The 18,753-nt window shown below is 44.3% G+C and overlaps 1 protein-coding gene across 3 annotated transcripts in view; it reads left to right on the top strand.

Annotated features, from left to right (window-relative positions):
• Window positions 1-17,004, top strand: part of LOC116393582 (bromo adjacent homology domain-containing 1 protein) — a 22,035-nt gene extending 5,031 nt beyond the window's left edge. The window contains exons 1-7 of one of the 3 annotated variants that reach the window (XM_031866029.1): window positions 2,493-5,295; window positions 11,054-12,820; window positions 13,577-13,935; window positions 14,217-14,376; window positions 14,499-14,578; window positions 16,024-16,115; window positions 16,440-17,004. In XM_031866029.1, coding sequence (XP_031721889.1) covers window positions 11,074-12,820; window positions 13,577-13,935; window positions 14,217-14,376; window positions 14,499-14,578; window positions 16,024-16,115; window positions 16,440-16,629 — 2,628 coding nt within the window. In that variant the 5' untranslated portion in view covers window positions 2,493-5,295; window positions 11,054-11,073 and the 3' untranslated portion in view covers window positions 16,630-17,004. Of the gene's footprint in view, window positions 1-2,492; window positions 12,821-13,576; window positions 13,936-14,216; window positions 14,377-14,498; window positions 14,579-16,023; window positions 16,116-16,439 lie in introns of those variants that run through there. The other 2 variants (XM_031866028.1, XM_031866026.1) reach the window with 2 other exon arrangements.
• The last annotated feature ends 1,749 nt before the right edge of the window (window positions 17,005-18,753 follow it).

The raw sequence follows: 18,753 nt of genomic DNA, 5'->3' as shown, positions 1-18,753 counted from the left end.
GTGTGTGTGTGTGTGTGTGTGTGTGTGTGTGTGTGTGTGTGTGTGTGGCAGCAGCAGATGAATGTGTGGACAGAGGTTGGATCGCCTCTGTGTGTCACTTTCAGCGATCCATCTCTGCTGAATAACAAACTTTCACTACACACTTTTTTTCAGCTTTATAATCTCAGTGAGAGGATGTTTATGGAACCATCAATATGAATCTAACATAATAAGAATAATAACCAGTGTCCAACATAATACATAGAAGCAAGTCATCTTTTGCTTTTGACTATCAGCTGTCATTATTTTTGACGTATCCTACAACAGTTTGTCAGCAACATGCATGCAGTCTTTTCAAAATAAACTTAACCGTCTTCACAGTTCATGAAAGGTAAATGTTACAATTACCTTTGATGAACTGACAACAGTGTGAAAGGTTAAAAGTTCTAAGATGAAAACACGGACAACTCCCAGAACCGACAACACTGTTGTAAGGACCTGTCAATCACAACGTAGCCCCGCCCTAAAGCATCCCCTGCTTTATGGTCTATTTGACTCTAAATGGACTATAATTTACTAAATGAACATCGTGCTGTATTGAAGAAGACTTGAAACTAGAGATTGAGACCATAAACTCATGTTTACTGAGGTAATAAATCAAGAGAGAAGTAGAGTCATTTTCTCATAGACTTCTATACAATTGACCCTTCGCAAAGCTGGCCAATCATGGGGCTCGGCTGAGCTCTGTAGACGCTCACGCAGTTTTGTGGATTTATGGCTAGTCGTGGTTAAGAGTTGTGTAATAGTGGTACTTGTAGAGGTTGTCAGGATATATATATATATATATATATTTGCAGCTATTTTGCCACAGTTTGACATTCCTGTTAAGTTTTTCACCAAGTAGTAGATGTCGTTGCTTAATGAACAGCTGTTCAGACTTGGTTGCTTGTAGTTGCAGTCTCTAAACGATAAGACGTGAAGGCATGAACACATCTGATAAGTGTCCAATGATTATTCACATTTTAGATCAGCCCCTGGAGGAAGTTTCTATTAAATGTTCAATATGTTCAGCTAGTTTAAGACGGATTTAAGGATTGGAAAACAAACTTGGGGTTACAGTTGGTGAAGATGTGTTCTCAGATCAAATCTTCATCACATCCTTGTTTTCTAAGACAAATAAGTGATTAGTTATTAATGTAACAGTACTGATAATCACTTGAGTTTCTTTCACAACATCCCAAAAAGGCTCGACCTGTTACAGGCACTCTTTGAAGAGTTTGAATTGATGTAATAACGGTGTCTTCAACTGTATAATTTGGCCCTTTCAGCGCCATTTGTTGCTATTAAAAAGGGTTTTGAGTACCGTAGGTAGCAAAGTGGCTGCTTTCATTAATGTCGGGTATTGATTCCTCATCTGACAAAAAAAAGCCCTTTTAAAGCTTTCTGGAGCAAGAAAAACAACACGAAGAAATGCGTTTTAAAATGTCAATTGCAATTAAAACCGATAAACCTAATATTGTGGAGGGCTTTTAAGTGGTGGTGTGCATGTTTAAAGGGTAAACATCACCCTTCTTTGATGCCAGTTTTATGGCGATAATGACAGACAAGATAAAGAATAGGTAACTGAAGAGTTTCAAATGTTGGTATTTATTTCTTTTAATTCGCATGTAGTCAGTGATTTATCAGATTATTGCCAACAGTGTTGACAGGCGTGAAGTCTGCAGGACGCAGTTCTACTTGGAGCTTTTTAGTAAAGGTGCAGTGTTGCGACATGAAGCGTGTCTTTGACGGAGAAGAAGGAGGCGGTGCTGTATGGACATTATGGCAAAGCATTGAGTCACAAGTAACACCCAGAACCTGTCCGCCCTAAAGAGAAACATCTATTGGCGCAAGTGCAGGGAAACCACACGGCTACACCGCCACTGCCTCCTCTTGCTCAAACGAAGACATTATTTTAGTTGCTGCACCTTATTAAAATAACTACTGAGCTCCAGATGCTCAGCGCTCCACATCCTACCTCAGTCTTTGTGTCTGAGGAAGGCAGTTTGAGCTCCAAGGTGACTGCTGCACAGAGATACACTCTTCATTGTTCTACTGTCAACAGGCAGTATGTAATGTAATGGATTATACTTTCACAAACCTGAATAAATAAATAAATAAAGTAGCTCAGTATGGTGCGGTGGAATGTTACGGAGTACTCTGCTGATGTATACATTTCAGGTATTTACTCTTTATTTGAGTATCTCCATTTCCTGCTATATTTCGATAGACAGTAGAAGCATAAAGTTCTTATATTACTGTGTGTAGTTATTTCTAAGAGTGTTCCAATCAGGTTCTACTTGGAACCCTTTTGCTTCTGAAGAACCTTTTTTTTTTTTTTTTTTTGAAGAAAAGGGGTTTTTAATGGTTATTTGTAAGACCAAGGGGTCCGTTAAGAACCCTTTTTTGAAGAGGGAGTTCCACAAGGATTGTTCAAAGCAAGGGTGTTAAAAGGCAACGCCCACAACAGAACCCCCCCCCCCTCCTCCCAAAAAAAACAGTGTGTGAACCATGATTGTTGTGGGTTGCGCAGCACCACATCAGATCTGTCCCTTCAAGGTTCGAGATGAAACCCTTGGAATATAAAAGGTTTCTCAGTTGAACCAACCACCTGGCTGGATTCTAGATGAAACGCTTGGAATATATACGGGTTTGAGGTAGAACCCCTTATGGTGGATTCTTGAAAGCACCCTGAGAGGGTGGAAATGTTCTGGATAGTTATGGGTGGAACCATTACATCCTAGAAGTGTTCTCTGTAGAACTTCTCAGAGAAGGCTTTCTCAGAGGGTTCTTGATATAACCTTGTTTGTGTTTGGTAGAACTCTCCAGGAACCAAATAGGGTTCTCTTATGAGGACAAGCTGAAGAACCCTATATGGTTCTAGCTGGCACCTTTTTTATTTTCTTATATTGTTAGATTGTACTTTTTAACTCTGTTTATTTGACCGCTATAGTTACGATGTAGATGAGGACACATACAAATGATATGGAGGACCGCAGCTGTAGTTGAGGACACTGAGGTCACGTCCCTGGTAGTCCCTGTGGGGAGCCAGTTTATATTCTACAGTTACAAATGTACACTATGTTGTAGATTAAACTGAATAGATTCAAATTTGACCAATGTAATGAAAAGGATTCAGATTATTGCCACTATCATTTCAATATGAGGCTTTGAAACATCATCTTGACTTTAAAATTGACAATGAACATGACTGGATAGGAGACTGAATAAGTCAAATCCAGTGTTCTAGACCAGAGTGTATCAAGACCAAGACTTTGAGGGGTTGGACCAGATCAAGACCAGGCAGGGTGAGACCGAGTCCCACGCTGAAGGACTCATGCAAATCAGAGGCAGTCCTCAAATAAATCTGATAGATCCACGTTCCCATAAAACACCCACAGAAAACCAATGAAGATTCTTCTTTCTCCTCTTTAAATGCCACACATACTATGTGGGTATAAGTGTACCATGAGAAATGTCTTGATGAATAATTAAAGGGCATTGCAGAGGTGAAGTTAATGTGTGGACATTTTCCTTTTTGTTTTCTATGAGCAAACGAATGAATGTAGACTATGCACAGGCACCCGAGTCGTCTTTCTCTGAGACCGAGACAAAAATGTGGCCGACCAAGATCTGGAGTTCTGCGGCGCTGGTCAACTCCATATAATTACAGGATGTTAGAGACTTAACAGCCGGTGATGGAGGGGAGACGCTATGGCCCTATTATTAAATAGAATAAATACGACTGTTATGATGAAACTATGTAACAACAGCTACATAATGTGAAGAAGTAGCTCCACACACTGCTTAATGAAATGCATAATGGATTCTTTGTTTTTGATACGAACATTTTGTGGACGATACTTCTGTACCTCCGGAAAAAATAATGCACTTTTGTGTCAAGTATTTTTATGGCGTGGCATTACTACTGTTCTATCTGAAGAGTCTAAATACTTATGGACAGTATGTGTGATGTACCTCTACACTAGTGGAGTTAGCTTGGATTTCACAGGACTAGGAGAACACGAGCCCCCTCTCGTGTGGTTGTCTTTGATGTGAATAGTCTTGGGCTCATCTTGGTTCTAGGGGAGCACCGGTATCGAATATTAGTCCGATAGAGACTCAAATATCTGGGTTGGTTATTTATTTGAATTTTGAATTCCTTATTAAGTTTTGGCCAATTTGTTGCTGCATCAAAAAGTTTCTTCTTAAATTGTAATTCCTGATCATTCTTTTTTCCAAGTTGCCGGAACACGAATTGTAACAAAGTTTTACAATGTTGCATTTTAACAAATGTAACAACAATTTGTTACATTTTGTTTGAAAGCGACGTTTAAAGCCTGATGTTTCCTTACACATGGAAGGAATGACCCCAGTCTCTTCAACATAGTGAGACATACAGACGGTTAATTAAACTCTTGTATCACGTCGGTGCTCCGTATCGATATCGGGACTGAAAAAGTCCGATCGACCCATCGCTACTTGGTTCCAATCGCCGTTTAACGAAACCTTTAATTGATTGACTTTAACGAAATGCAGATATTTTGTAGAAAGTTATTTTTTAAACCCTTTAAAAGAACATTAGATTAATTGATTTCTCAACACCTGCAGGGCCATAAAGAGCTGCTTTAAAGTGAGTTTACATCCCATCAGAACTTTTGCTAAATGGGAAGCATTTAAAAAGCCATATCTCCCACGCACCACACGGGACAATAGCGTCTGTAATGCATCTCTCCTTCATTCGGATTTCTCCAGACGTGTTTGAACAGTCTGGTGGTTCACTGGTCGTGGTTTGGTCACGACGAAATGACAGGGTGAGGCAGTCTGGAGGGGGGGTGGGGTGGGGTAACATCCATCAGCCGTGATGTAGCTCCGCGTTTTAATGTAGTGGAAGTTAAATACACGTATAGTGACTTATCACCCTCCGTCACAATGCACACGCTGTGTCTGTCGGTGTGAAGCGAGGCTGGTCCGACATCGCTTCAGATTAAGTTTTCTGCAAAAAAAAAAAAATCGGGTATAGAAGCTCAACCAGGAAGAGCTCACACACACGCGCGCGCGCACACACTCACACGGCGCCACCGACCGTCCTCTCTCCACTCCTCCTCAGCTCTCCCAGTTTACGGAGCTCTGCCATCGCACCAGTCCGGCGGCTTCCTCCCCAACCTCTCTCCCCCTCCCACCACCACCACCACCACCACCTCCTCTCTCGCTTCACCCGCAGATTTGTTCGACGGTTCCCGGCTGTTGGCAGGAGGACGCGTGCGTCGGCGAGCCGTAAGTTACCAGCTCGATTGTTTGTTGCTATTTCAACGCCTGAATGTTTGAAGTTGCTCCGACCGCTCAGCCGTCCAGAGAAGAAGGAGCGCAGAAAACGCTTTTTTTTTTTTTTTTCTTTTTTTTTTTTTTTTTTTCCGGCTTCGTGCACCAGAAGCGGTAGCACACGGGGTGGGTGTGGGGGGGCTGCTATACGTGCCATACGTGCCATATCCTCCCTAGGACCGGGATCAGAGCAGCCACCGTGTCGGTATTAAGGAATCCGGTTATAAAATGTGATCAAGAGGTGGTGACTGCCCTTTATTTTGCTTGGTGTGTTCGGGTAGCCCCCCCCTTCCTCTATCCAGCCCATATTTAGAGCCTGGCTGTCTACTTCAGATGAGAAAGCTACGTCAAGCCGTACTGTATCCCATCCTACTGTGTTGCTCAGCCGCTGTATACATCTATATATATATTTATTTATATGTACGCATGCAGCATAAATGTATGCATTAAGTGTGCATGTATGCAAACCTCCCTCCACATCTCGGATGGTGTTCAAGCTCAAGGCTGTGGTGCAAGTCTGAGAAGAAAAACAACAACAAACCAGACAGTGACCAGAATGTTTGGCATGCCTGGAGTCCTTTTTATCTCTTCTTGATAAAACTCAACATGCCAGAGCTTCGTAGCTGCTCGTCACCAGCTGTGATGTGAAGACATGTAAAATAAAAACAAAAAAAGCCGTCTCAATCCGATCCCAGCGGGGTTAGCAGCTGGTTTGTCTTCACCTGGCTCTCACCTGAAAGTTGAAAGGAGACATTTTAAACCCCAGCAGGTCGAGGTGTGTTAATTACAGGTGTGATATTGTCTGATGAGGGGGTTGTGGCTGTAGCATGTGATCTGGTGTATTGCATCTGTTAATTGGTTGGATAACGTAGATTAATTGTGACGCTTTACAGTTGAGCCAATTCTCTACTTCCGACGTCTTTATTATGAATTATGAGCAGATCTAACTACATTTTTCCTTCTTAAATTCGTCTTATTTGAAGAAGTTGAGAGACTTGAAATCCACAAATTAGGGACTGTATGAAAATGATTAGAAAATCCATCTTGTCAGACATCAAGTAACGTGTTTAAGTAGCTACTAGCAGCTGTGGGCGTGGGTGAGGTGTGTGTGTGTGTGTGAGAGTTCAAAACAAACATGGCGTCTCCTGAAGAGGTTAGCGTAGCATCAGTTTTCATCAGAACTGACACTGAAGGCTTTTCTAGATGAAACATTTCTTTTGGTCTCCTGACTCTCTTCGGCAAGAGTTTGATTGACAGACGGTTCATCCAATCACCTGTGCCCGCCCTTTATCTAAACTGTTTTCAATTACGGCTTCTCAGATGGTTCTGTGTACCAAACCATCTGGCGGGTCGGGTTAGGAGGTATTGGTCAGGAAATCGGGAAGTAATTTGAACTTTTTCACATTTCAGGAATATATATAATTCATTCATTCTGCGGCAAAAATGTTGCCGCACCAACAGAAATGGAGACTTGTCTGTATATGTTTCACTGTATTGCTGTGTTGTTATGGTACACGGTCTCACGGAGAGGGTCCAAAGAAATACGTTTGACTTTCTCAGTCATTTTGAGAAAAGAGTTTATAGATATAGTGTAGTTTATAAATGAATGAATGTCTTTTTTAACAATTCACATTCATCACTGCTCTATAAACACAATAAAACATAGCTACAACCACAATTAATCATGTCTTCAGTAGTTTATCTCTCTATCTATCTATCTCTATCTCACAAACAGTTTTTAAACTGCTGCACATGTTAATAAATAATTAAAGGGGCAGTCCACCCCATAATCAAAATGCATATGTTCCCTCTTACCTGTAATGCTGTTTATCAATGTCGATAGTTTTGGTTTGAGTTGTTTTGGAGATAATGTCGAGATGTCTGCCTTCTCTTGAAACTATTAAGACAACAAGAAATGGGAAGGGAAATGGGAACTGTTTTTCTTTCAACCATAGTTCCTCCATGAAACTGCTCACAACAACGTCTGTGGATTATCTTGAATAATCGGGTCATGCTTTTTGGAAAGATATTTCTGTTGAGTCTTTCAACTGAGCCGAGTGTCACATAGTCCCATTATATCGGAGGGAAGGCAGACATCTCTACGGGCGATCTCTCCCAAAATGGGCAACTCACCAACAAAGTGACTCTTAACTTGTGTGTGCTATTCACCTCTATGTTTAAACGTATGCTGTGTGTCAGTTTGATCTCTTATCACCGCTGTATTGTTATACATTTGGTGCTGTGACATTAGTTGCTTTTTCTGCTGTGTTGGATTGTATTTATTGTTTTAATGAACTATTATAATTGATGGGTTTATAGCTGATTTGGGAGCCAGTGCACGCTACTTTGTGTTGGACTGAAGCATTTCTAATTTGTTTTGATGGTTTGCTTTATAACTGCAGCTTCACGAAGATGAATGGCGTCTGTAGATCAGTCAGTTTATGTGCCTGGATTCTGTGTGATCGTCTGGGCCGCTGTTTTACACACATCTCCTCCAGAGTCTTGGAAGTCTTATCATTAAAAAATAAAATAAAATGAAGAAGCATCCCGGTGTGCTCGGTGTTTGATGCTCTGAAAGGAGCTGATGGTTGGTTTTCTGGCCAATTAGAGACGGAGCGCAGGGTCATTGATCTTCCCGTAAATGTGAGATTACTTCCTGAGCATCACGTGGCCTCGCTGTGTTTGAAGAGCCAAATTGCCGGCCAGAACGCTGCCACATGAGATAACATCTCGTAGGTTGTTCCCTCCAGTGTTTCCCCACCTACACTTCTCAGACGTGACCCCAAAAAACGGCTGGTGGAAAATTATCTTTGTGGTTTAAAAAGAGTCTGTATGAAAAGCCCTGCATCGAGGTTATTGGTTAGATGTGAGAGTTGTTTCAAATCAACATACAGAGACTTCGGTTATTGAGGTAGTTTAAAGCCTTCATCTGTCATATTCTGGACTTCAGAGTATAAGTATCTCACTCTGGTTTTGGAATTTTAGTCTCAGCAGGCGAGGTCACACCGCAAAACGGATTACATGTTGTTTGAGAAGCACAGCCGAGAGTTACCCGTCCTCATAACGGGACAAACACCTCCCGATGTTGTCTTTCATTAACATGCTCCCGAGTTGTTCCATAGCTTTCTGTTGTTTTAAAGGTATTCAAACTTTCTGAGGTGGAGATATGATGAAGAAATTATATTAAATCCTGTTATTTCTCCTTTGGGAAACGCTGTAGAGTTGTAGTTCAGGAAGTCTTCATCTTCATGAACCCTGGAGCTACACTCGTATTTGCTCCGGCCCTGGATCAGTCTCGATATTTCGGTCTTGGACCGCCTTCACGCTGCACAAGCACAGTCAGACGAAATCCAACATGTTTGAGAAATCTTGTCGGGCTGCGACTGTTTGCGAGTCGTCAGCTGGGCCAAAGATCTCCAGCCTTGAATGAGTTCAGGTGACGGAGGAATCTGCATGAAGCATCCGGCCCTCGGAGCGTCACGCAGACGAGCTAGTCTGAACAGAAGCCGGTAATTGTTGAAGCACAGCTTCATGCAGAGTGAAACGGCTTACTGTGATCAGACTCATAGCTATGAAATAATGATGACACCTGAGGCAATTTAATTTAATGCACCGGTCAATGTTATGATTTTGCATCCATGTCATGTCTTCTTTCAGACTAGTGGAAAGACAACATCCAAAATACACATTTAGGTGTTTATTCTATTACTTTGCCTGCAGATTTCTACCAAAGTTACCATTAGATCATTTGTATATTTATAAAAAACATTTCAGAAACTTTTCATACAAAAAAGAATCGTCTTAATTTAAGTAATCAACCGGGGAAGTTTCATGGTGACATCTATTAGTTAATTTCTTTACTGTGTTCAGCTGTAGTGTCTTACAAACTTATCTTTAAAGGCTGTTTTATTTCACTTCTGAGCCAGAATCTCTACTTGAGAAGCTCTTGCATGCAGCAAACCTTCCAGTTTCATTCCTCTCTTTATTCTGAAGGTTTCTCCACAGAGGGGTTTGTTCACATATCATTCATAACCTGATTTATATTTTATTGCTAAAAACAAGGGGTGAAAATAGATTTTTGTAATGGCTGCTGGCAGTATTTTCTGATACAAGGAGTGATACAAAGAGATATCCAAAATGTCCTGCCTATTTGGTCACAGTTGGGGAGCAGCCACAGAATTCGCCTGAAACTAACTTTTAAATCCCCACACACACACACACACACACACACCCCCCCCCCCCCCACACACACACAGCAATTTTTTACACACAATTTAGTTGGGGAAAAAACCACCCGTTTACACTTGTGCTAACAAGAATGTGTTCAGTGAGAGAAATATTAATTTAGTGTGTAGTTCCTCTTTAAGTGGGGATTTCATTAAGCGATTCTAGCTAATTATGGGATGTAATGGGGTAGAACAAGAAGCTATTGTGAGTTGCAAAAGAAACCCTCCGTTCAGTTTACAAAAGGAAAGTTGAACGGCGGAAAATGTATAATTGTATTTGCTGTGGGGAGTTCTTCTTTGTGGTGCAGATTCTACTGTGTGTACTGTTTTTAAATGCGGGTCTTTAACCATCTTATTAGGCAGACAATAAATCTTTATGACCCACGCCCCGGTATAAAATGAGATTACCATTCCCTAAAGACACGAGTAAAGTCGTGATCTGTATACGGGCATTATTTAAAGGTAAACATAAACACGAGGCATTCATTGGCTGTTTATGTTCTAATTTAACAATGAGCTACGGGAGCGTGTTTCTTTACGAATACTCCCAAGCTAATTGTTCGTTGCCATTTGAGTTTAATTGCTAAATGATTTCATAACGAGCTCAGGGAGTATTCACGGTATGTTTCGTGAGATGTATGCATAACGTCCCCCTTCTCTACGTGATCTCAACATTCAGATATTCATGTTCAACAGTAATCACACCTTCCCGTTCAGCCGGCTTGTTTATTTCTCTTATTTCCCTCAGTTGAACTTTGTTAGTAAGGCGCTTTTTGACATTTTCTATTCAGCCTAAACAATTGGCTCTAACAAGCTGCTATTTGCATGCTGTGTGCACACGAGGTGATAAGGCAGTGAATGAATGACAGAGTGCATCAGTTTCCTCCATGCTACATAAAACACACACACACGCACACACCCGTTATGAATAGCTGAGAGCTCGCCGAACGATCGGATCAATTCACGAAACCATTGGTCTGAATGTACTCCTCATTAAACTTCTATGTGTTTGCTTCAGATGTTGCTGTTGTGTTTGTTTCTAAAACAAAGGCTTACGTAAGATGGTCTATCTTTGTTATGCTCGCATCTCGTTGGTTCTCGCTTGCTTTTCATTTTCTTTGTGCCTCAGAACCTTCCAAACCACAGAAGCAGCTTTGTCTAGTTTATCATCACTCCAAACCTTTTTTTTTTTTTTTTTCATTTTCATGATAATGTTCCCTGCTTGGTCCATAATGCACCTTTTACCCTGACCATCACTCCTGTTCTGAAACAGCCAGAGCTGTGGTGCCTGCTGGTCTTAAACATTGTCTGTGTGATTATAAGGAACTAAAGCTGTAAAGATGTTACGAGATGTTTCTGAACCAGCTCTCTATGGATCTAATTAAACGCTTTGTTTGTAAGTAACTGTATTGTGATGAACATTGTAAGCACACAGTGAAACTGGGACAAACATAAGTTTTGGCTACTTGTCGGTCTCTTATCTCCAGGCCCCGTGGAGAAGCATGTGATGACTCACGTAAGACAGAAGGGTTCCCTCAGGCCGAGCGACGGCACGGCCGAGTGGTGGGACAGCTGCCCTCTTTGGCCACATGGTGGCGCTATGGGCGACACCTGGCCTGAGCGCTCACTCCGATTCGGGAGGACAAAGAAGATAAGTGAGGTCATCAAGCAAAGGAAAGTCATGGCCAAGACGGTGAACGACAAAAAGGGGAGGACAGAAAAATCGGACCAGAACAGAAAACTAGACCGGAGGCGTGACAAGAAACGGGACAGGAAGTCGTATCCGTTGCGCGGGCGGGCTGCGGGTTCAGATGGGGAGGGGCTCAGCTGTCACGTCCTCCTCACTCGATTGGAGGAGAGCATCCGAGCGCAGGAGGGTTCTGGAGAGAGGGTGCGAAGAGATGCGTGTCACAAACCCAAACCCAAATCCAAAAAGTTGAAAGGCATCGAAAGAAAAGGGGCAAAGTCGTTACCAAAAACCAAATCAAAGTCAAACAGCCCAAGTCCTGGCGAGTGCATTAATGTCCCGCAACCTCGCAAGCGTAGGCTGGCCTCTCTCAATGCGGAGGCAGTGAACAGTCTACTGCTTGAAAGAGCTAATGAGTCTCAGACGGCAGCTAAGCAGGCCAGGAGACAGGAGGAGCCCACCAACGGAGGGATGTCCCTGGATGCAAATCCAGCCAGGAGTGGTGTCCCCCGAGGTCTGAAGGCCACACGAGGAAACGTCAGTAAAGTAAAGTCTCACAAACTCAAACGGTGCCAAAGCTCCAAGCAGGTCAAGAAGGCCAAAGCCAACCGAGCAGAGATGAGTCAGGAGAGTCTGGACGCCCCCGCCCCCAGACGGTTGGCTGGACTCAACGCTGCAGCCCTGCTGAAGTTAACCAGCTCCTCTGCTACCAGTAAACAGAGAGTAAAGAATGTGCCCACAGCTACTATCACATCAGACTGCAAGGCTCCCGCCGCGGCCTCGACCCCAAAACGGCACTCCAGGGTCAAACACAAGGGGCGCTCACAAAAGCAGAGTGGGAGAAAGGAGGCTCCCCTGCACAGCGGCTGCACGGCCTGCAAGAAGAAGGCCGACTTTGAGCCCAAAGTGGAGTGGGACACCGGCAGCTGCACCCGTCGACTGACCAAACCGGGCTACCAGTCTCGCAGCATGCTAGCGTACCCGCTGAAGCAAGTGAAGGAAGAGCAGCTGGAGACCGAACTGAGCCCGTACTACTGCTGCCCCCCAGAGGGCTCGGTGGAATACTGCCACCGCTTGGCCTTCTTCCTGGGCCAGCAGCCCTACGGGGGATCGGACGACCCGCCGCTCAACTCGGCCATGTCCCCCGTGAAGCGCGAGTGCCTCGTAACCTCACCGCCCCTGACGCATTCCCACCCGCACACAGCCCTCACCCTCAGCCCCCACCCCTGCCTCTGCACCGCCGACCACTGCTTCTCCAGCTACTACGTCCACATCGCCCACCCGACACACACTGGAACGACGTCGGCGAACCTGGCCTCACAACCTCTCAACTTTGCCCCGTCCGGTTTATGCCCCAATCGGATGACCGGCTCCAAGCTGCTGGGGCCGCGGGTGTCCCACGGCTCGAGGCTGCCCCACCCCGCTTACTGCAACTCGGTGGCCTCGCCCTGTTACGGGGACGCCTGCGGGATGGGCGGCTACACCTACAGAGCCATGCCTCCCGTCACCAGCAGGGGCTGTTCCTTCAGTACAGGATGCACTGGATGCACACACGGCATCAAAACAGGTGAGTGGAAAATGGAGATCGATGTAGCATTTCAGTTACTGGAGGAAATAAGTAAATGAAGCACGTTAAACAAGTAACACTGTGACTGCCTAAACAACCACATTTAGCATCGCTGATGGCAAATTCACTATTATTATGTCACTTCTATGATTCATCCTCTTAAACCCTCTTTGTGTAGCTCTTATTACTAAAAGAAACGCATATCTCAGAGATGTGACTTAAAGAACTGAAGAGTCTTTTGTTGTTTGCCTCAGGCTAGTTGTGTTGCCCAACAAGTGTGAAGATTTCTGTTTTCTTTTGTTGGTATGAGCTTTGAAAGTGCCCAAAGCTTGAGGCTGTGACTTAGATATTCCTTGATAAGGAGCTCTTGGCTCATATGTAATGTTTTGCGTAACAGTTGTGTGTGTGTATAAATATAAAGCTGGACTGATGAATAAGATGAAAGAAGCATGCTGTTCTTAAGCTGATTTACACAGGGACCATGCTTGCTAATTTTATGTAACGTTTGCGTAACAACAGCAACTGTGACCTAAAGTTTGATAACATTAAATATCTCGGGAGTGCCTTGAGAGAATTTCTTCATATTTCGTCGACTTAAACTCAAGGATGAAGTTTGGTGGTCAAAGTTCACTGTGACCTCACATGCTCAGAGAGAGATTGTGTTATTTAGTCTTTCAAAAGTGACATCGTCTCGCTTTACGTGCACATTTCACCTCTTTTGTTTTCTTGCTTTTCTTCTCCCTTTTACTTTTCCAGAGGGTTACTCCTCCCCTCAGGGTGACCACAGCCCCTCCATGCTGGTCCCCCCCTCCCTGCCCATATCCAGCTGCCCTCTCTCCAGCGTGCCCTCCTCCACCCAGACTCAACCCCACCCGCTGACCCCGCTGTCGGGGCGAGACCAGCCCCAGGCCCGTCTAAAGCTGGCCACCGAGTGCCCTCGGAGCAACGAGCTCGCCACCGGCTCCCTGTCCATGGGCCGCACGCGGCTGCCCCAGAAACAGCCGTCGCCCCTGCCAAGCCTCAGCAGCGCCAAACAAAGGAGAGTCGGCCGCAGACGGGCCACCAACGGTTGGAGGCCTGTTGGAATGCCAACGGAGAGGGATGTCTTTATTGCGGTAGGTTGTTTGTGAGCACGTCTCTGAGTAGAGAGGATGAGCGAGAGATTAGAGAACTTCTCTCTCTCTCTCTCTAGTGAGGCTTTTCGTTTCTCCTGTATCCCACTACCTGATGATACCGAAACCGTAGCTGCTACGAGCTGCAGCTCGAGGGTGAGGGGGGAGATAATTGTGTTTTGGCCACACAGCTTCGTGTGACAGATCCGTTTTTGTCTCTTATAATGAGAATTATATCTGTCCCTGTCGTTGTGTGTGCGTGCATGCGTTGGTGTCTGTCGCAGGGAGAGGATGAGACGGCCCCGCGGCAGTGTTATGAAGGAGTGGAGAGGGACGGGGAAGTGATACACGTCAGAGACACTGTGCTGCTTCGATCGGGCCCCAGGAAGAAATCCCTCCCATACGTTGCCAAGATATCAGCGCTGTGGGAGGACCCCAAAACAGGTAAAGGAGACGAGGAGGGGCGAGATCACGGAGAGATATGGCGGACGGACGGACGAAGAAATGGCCAAGATTATTTACCTCTACTTGTGTGTGTGTGTGTGTGTGTCAACCGTCCTCCTCAGGAGAGCTGATGATGAGTCTTTTCTGGTACTACCGACCTGAGCACACACAGGGAGGCCGGGATCCCAGCGCACACTGTGAGGTGAGGCTCGATTTAATGTTGCCCAGTCGTCAAGAGTTCAAAGCAAATAACTGAAGTAAATGAACACGTGACGTGGAGATGTGTGCAATTAATGGAAAATATGAATGATTAACACAAATCATATGAGTACATATACAGAGGAAATATATAATATAACCATGAAAGTGTGAAGTTATCCAATAAAATGTTATTTCATGCTGCTTTTTTTTTTTTTTTTTTTTTTTACAATAGCAGATTTTTATTGAAGGTTATTTTGTATTTCACTCCAGACCGTTGCTGCAGTGTGCACGAGGAAATAAGACACCATGTGAAATATAACAACTGCTGGAATTAACTAGAAATGACCTGCAATAAACTCTTCTATTGTGGAAAAACCAGAACGGGCGGGAGAGAATCTATTTGCTTAGTTAAAACTACTTTACAGGGTCATTCATTCGATTCCTCCACAGAATCTGTCCTTAAGGGCTTTCCATGTTTGACCCACTTGGTCCAGAATTTAATGAGCACATTTTTCTGAAGATGAAGAAAAGACAGAAAATGTCATCAACTATATTTATCCACTCCTGTACTGCCGGGTGTCTTAAGTAGTTTTTACAAGCAAATATTAAAATGTCAAACATTCATCCATCAGGACACCTCATCTGAAAATCAACATTTCCCAAAAAAACAACTGGGAGCTGAGCTTCAACAATTTACTTGATTATTTCAAATTGTCATGTTTTTTTGTACATATTTTGACTGTATATATATATATTCATATGATTTCTCATTTCATGTCACAAACGAAGGGCCGACTAAGGACATTTATCGTTGGCGCTGCTTGTATAATGTTCTACAAACAATTTGAAGTTACACAAAGTGAACTTCCTATAACGATTGTGAAAGACGGACAGAAAAGAGATTAAATTCTTCATCACTTGTTAATAATATCTTCTCTTTGTGCAGGTTTAACAGACATATCTGATGTTTGAATGTGGGAGGAAAGATTATTTCCTTTCACATATTTATTGTTTTTTCGCTATAATAGACATTTTGCAATTATCAATTCATTCATTACAGGCGATGATGCATAAGAAAATAATGAACAAGCTGTCTCTGCTGCTGGAGATGTTATTATCTTTCCCTCAGCAGCCCTGAAACTGTGGAATGCACTTCAGTGTAACCACAATGATGATATCTCCTGCCACCTCAGTCTAACACAGAGAGTAAGAGAGGAGAAGCAATTTCACTTTTGGAAAGTGAAATACCACAGCCCGTGTTGAGGAGAGCAAGGTTTTTGTAATGTAAGGTGGAAACATGCAGAGGCACCGTCCTATCGCACGGGAACAATCGGGGTCTCCGCTGTGCGCACGGTTCAAACGTGCTGTCGTTTCTTCCGCCCCTCAGCCAGCAGCATGGGAGGCACTTTTGTTGATGTGACATTGTACACCCACTGTTGGTTTCAGAATGAGATTTTCGCTTCTCGGCATCAGGATGAAAATAGTGTGGCCTGCATAGAAGACAGATGCTACGTTCTCCCACTAGCCCAGTACTGTAGGTAAGTACAGAAACAGCAACACACCCCAGCAATAGACGTATTTTTTAAACGGGTTTGAAATCGTTGCTTTTCATTAACGCCTCAGCTTCTGCGACAGTTGGAAGGCTGTTATTCTGACTTTCTTACCGCACATCTGTGACACTGTAACTGTTAATGAATCGAGGGAAACACCAGGCTGTGAACATTTGCTTGGAAATCAATTGGAAAATATCTGTTTGGAGTTCAGTTGCTCGTTATTTTTCAAATAAAGCCACAGAAACATGGAAGACATATTTGATTTCTGTGCCCTTTTGATTATTATTCTTTTTTTTTTTCTTTTTTTAGATTTTGTGCCTTGGTGAAGCGGCGCGCCGAAGGCGCCCCACCCGGCAGCACCAGCGTGGTGCCCTGCTGTCCCGACTTCGCCCCCCCTTCCCACCGCTGTGTGCCCACAGACGTCGACCCCGAGCTGGTGTATCTCTGCCGGCACGTCTACGACTTCCGCTTTGGACGCATCCTGAAGAACCTGCAGTAGAGGAGCAGACGGGGTCTGAATTAATCATGACGTAGCTCCCCCTCCTGCACAGAGGGTAGTGGCAAGGCGGGCTGCTGCAGGACTAGACACCCCTGTCTTTTATGCTGGGGATGGTAATGAGTTATCAGAGTGAAGGGGGGGGCTGGTTTTGGAGATGAAGCAAAAAGAGTTTGACACATTATGAAGCACAGATCCCTTTAGTTGACTACAAAGGGGTTACAATGTGATAGATGAATCATCCTCAATAAGAGCACCAATATTTCCTGGTTTGGATGAGCGATGGAGGGAGAATTCATTCATCAGCTGGGATTTTTTTCAGCACTCTGAGCTCACATGGAGGCTTGTGTGCGTTTCCCCCCCCCCCCCCCCCCCCCTCCCCCACCCCCACCCCCCTTTGCCTTCTCGCCTGCCAGTAATGCTGAACACCAGGCTGGACTGTGCCACTGTCAGGACCGCGTTTCCCCCAAAAGCGTCTTAGCGCAACAATCATGTTTGTTCCATTTGTACGCCAATGGCTCAGGAATGGTCCGGCGCTGAGGAGCTTCTGGGGGGGGGGGAATGCGCGCCTGCGCTGTCAGCTCGAAGTTAAACGGTGTTCAACCAGCCGGCCTGAAGGAGCAGCTAACGGAGAGTGGCGTCGTCTCGTTTGTCCTGATTTGAGCTCGTCTCAGGTGTGTGTGTGTGTGGGAGAAACGAGTGTTGTCGGTGCGGATAACTGGATAAATGTGGGTATGAGTGATGGTTTCCCCCCCCCCTTTTTGTTTTTTTTTTTTTGTTTTTTAAAAGGAGGCTTTCAGGCAATCAAACCAAACAAGCAGCTTTAGACGAAGCGGCGCTCTCTTTGCCCGTCGTCTCTCCTGTGTGCCACAGCGCACTGACACTGACAGAAACATTTTCATCTCGAGTGATGCTCTGAGCAAACTAAAATACCGTACCTGAAGGGGGTTTGTGAGGCAGATTATTCCTGACCCAACTCCGCTCTAGAGCGGGGCTTCTGCTACTTTGGTCAGGACACTAAAAATGGCTCCAAACTGATTTTATTATTGAAAACACATTTTGGAACGAACATTTATCTCGGCCACAGTCCTCGTGCTAGAGAGGCTCTTCTAACGGCCCCACAGAGAAGGCTGATTTATTTTTTCCTCGTATTTCTTTCACCTGAGCTGCTCCCTGTGACTTGCCTTATGACTTGCAGGTCGAGCTTTCGGCAGCTAGTGTCACAACGTACAACTAGGAGGTGGTAGGACAGGTGCACTGTAATCCCAAGAGAAGGATCAGCTGACAGCTATGACACGATCACTGGACAAATTGCACCGGTTTAGGGCTGCAACTAATGATTGATTTCAACCAACAGTCCCCAAAGATATTCAGGTAATTTACATGCATGACAAGGAAAAGCATCAAATCTTCACATTTGACGAGCTAAGCAATGTTTGGCATTTTAAAGGAACGGTGTGTAGCATTCAGGGGGATCTATTATTATCTGATAAATATGTTTCCTTTAGTTCAGATTCACCTGAAAACACACCAGAACAGGACAAACTAGATTCAGTTGGTTGCAATCTGCAACTAGATGCCTCCGAATCCTACACACTCCACCTTTTTCAGAAATTATTAAAATGATTATCAATATATTTGCAGCTCTAAACTGGTTAGAAACACTGTGCACTTCTCACGTCATCGATCTGCTGTGCTCGAGCTGCTCGTATTGCGTTAATGTCTACTCTACCCGCTCTAACTCTACACCCACACCTATTATTTTCTCCCCCCCCCCCCCCCCCGGAGATAAACCAAAGGATGTCACACAAGCCAGAGTCCCCGTCTACTCCCTCGCACTTCTCCTCCTCGTCAGCACTTCTGCCCTCGTTCCCTTTATTGTATTGCACTAATTCATTCCTTAATTGCGCTTTCTTTTTTTTGTGTTCCAGCTACTAATATCCTACCAGGGGGAACATACTGTGTATCATTCATGTGTGTGTTGCATAGAGAAGGAAACAGTGAGGATGTCATGGCTGCTTTATTTTGTCTGTATATTTCTATTCTTTAACCAGTAGAGGAGTCGGCCAGCGTGTTCGTCATGTGACCTGATGCACAACCTGTTGAATCCCATGGAAGATACAGTGT

This window comes from Anarrhichthys ocellatus, unplaced genomic scaffold (genome assembly GCF_004355925.1).
Source record: "Anarrhichthys ocellatus isolate YVR2014 unplaced genomic scaffold, GSC_Weel_1.0 scaffold34, whole genome shotgun sequence".
NCBI lineage: Eukaryota > Metazoa > Chordata > Actinopteri > Perciformes > Anarhichadidae > Anarrhichthys > Anarrhichthys ocellatus.
Note: the sequence above shows the minus strand (reverse complement) of the source record. Positions and strands in the feature narration are given on the sequence as shown.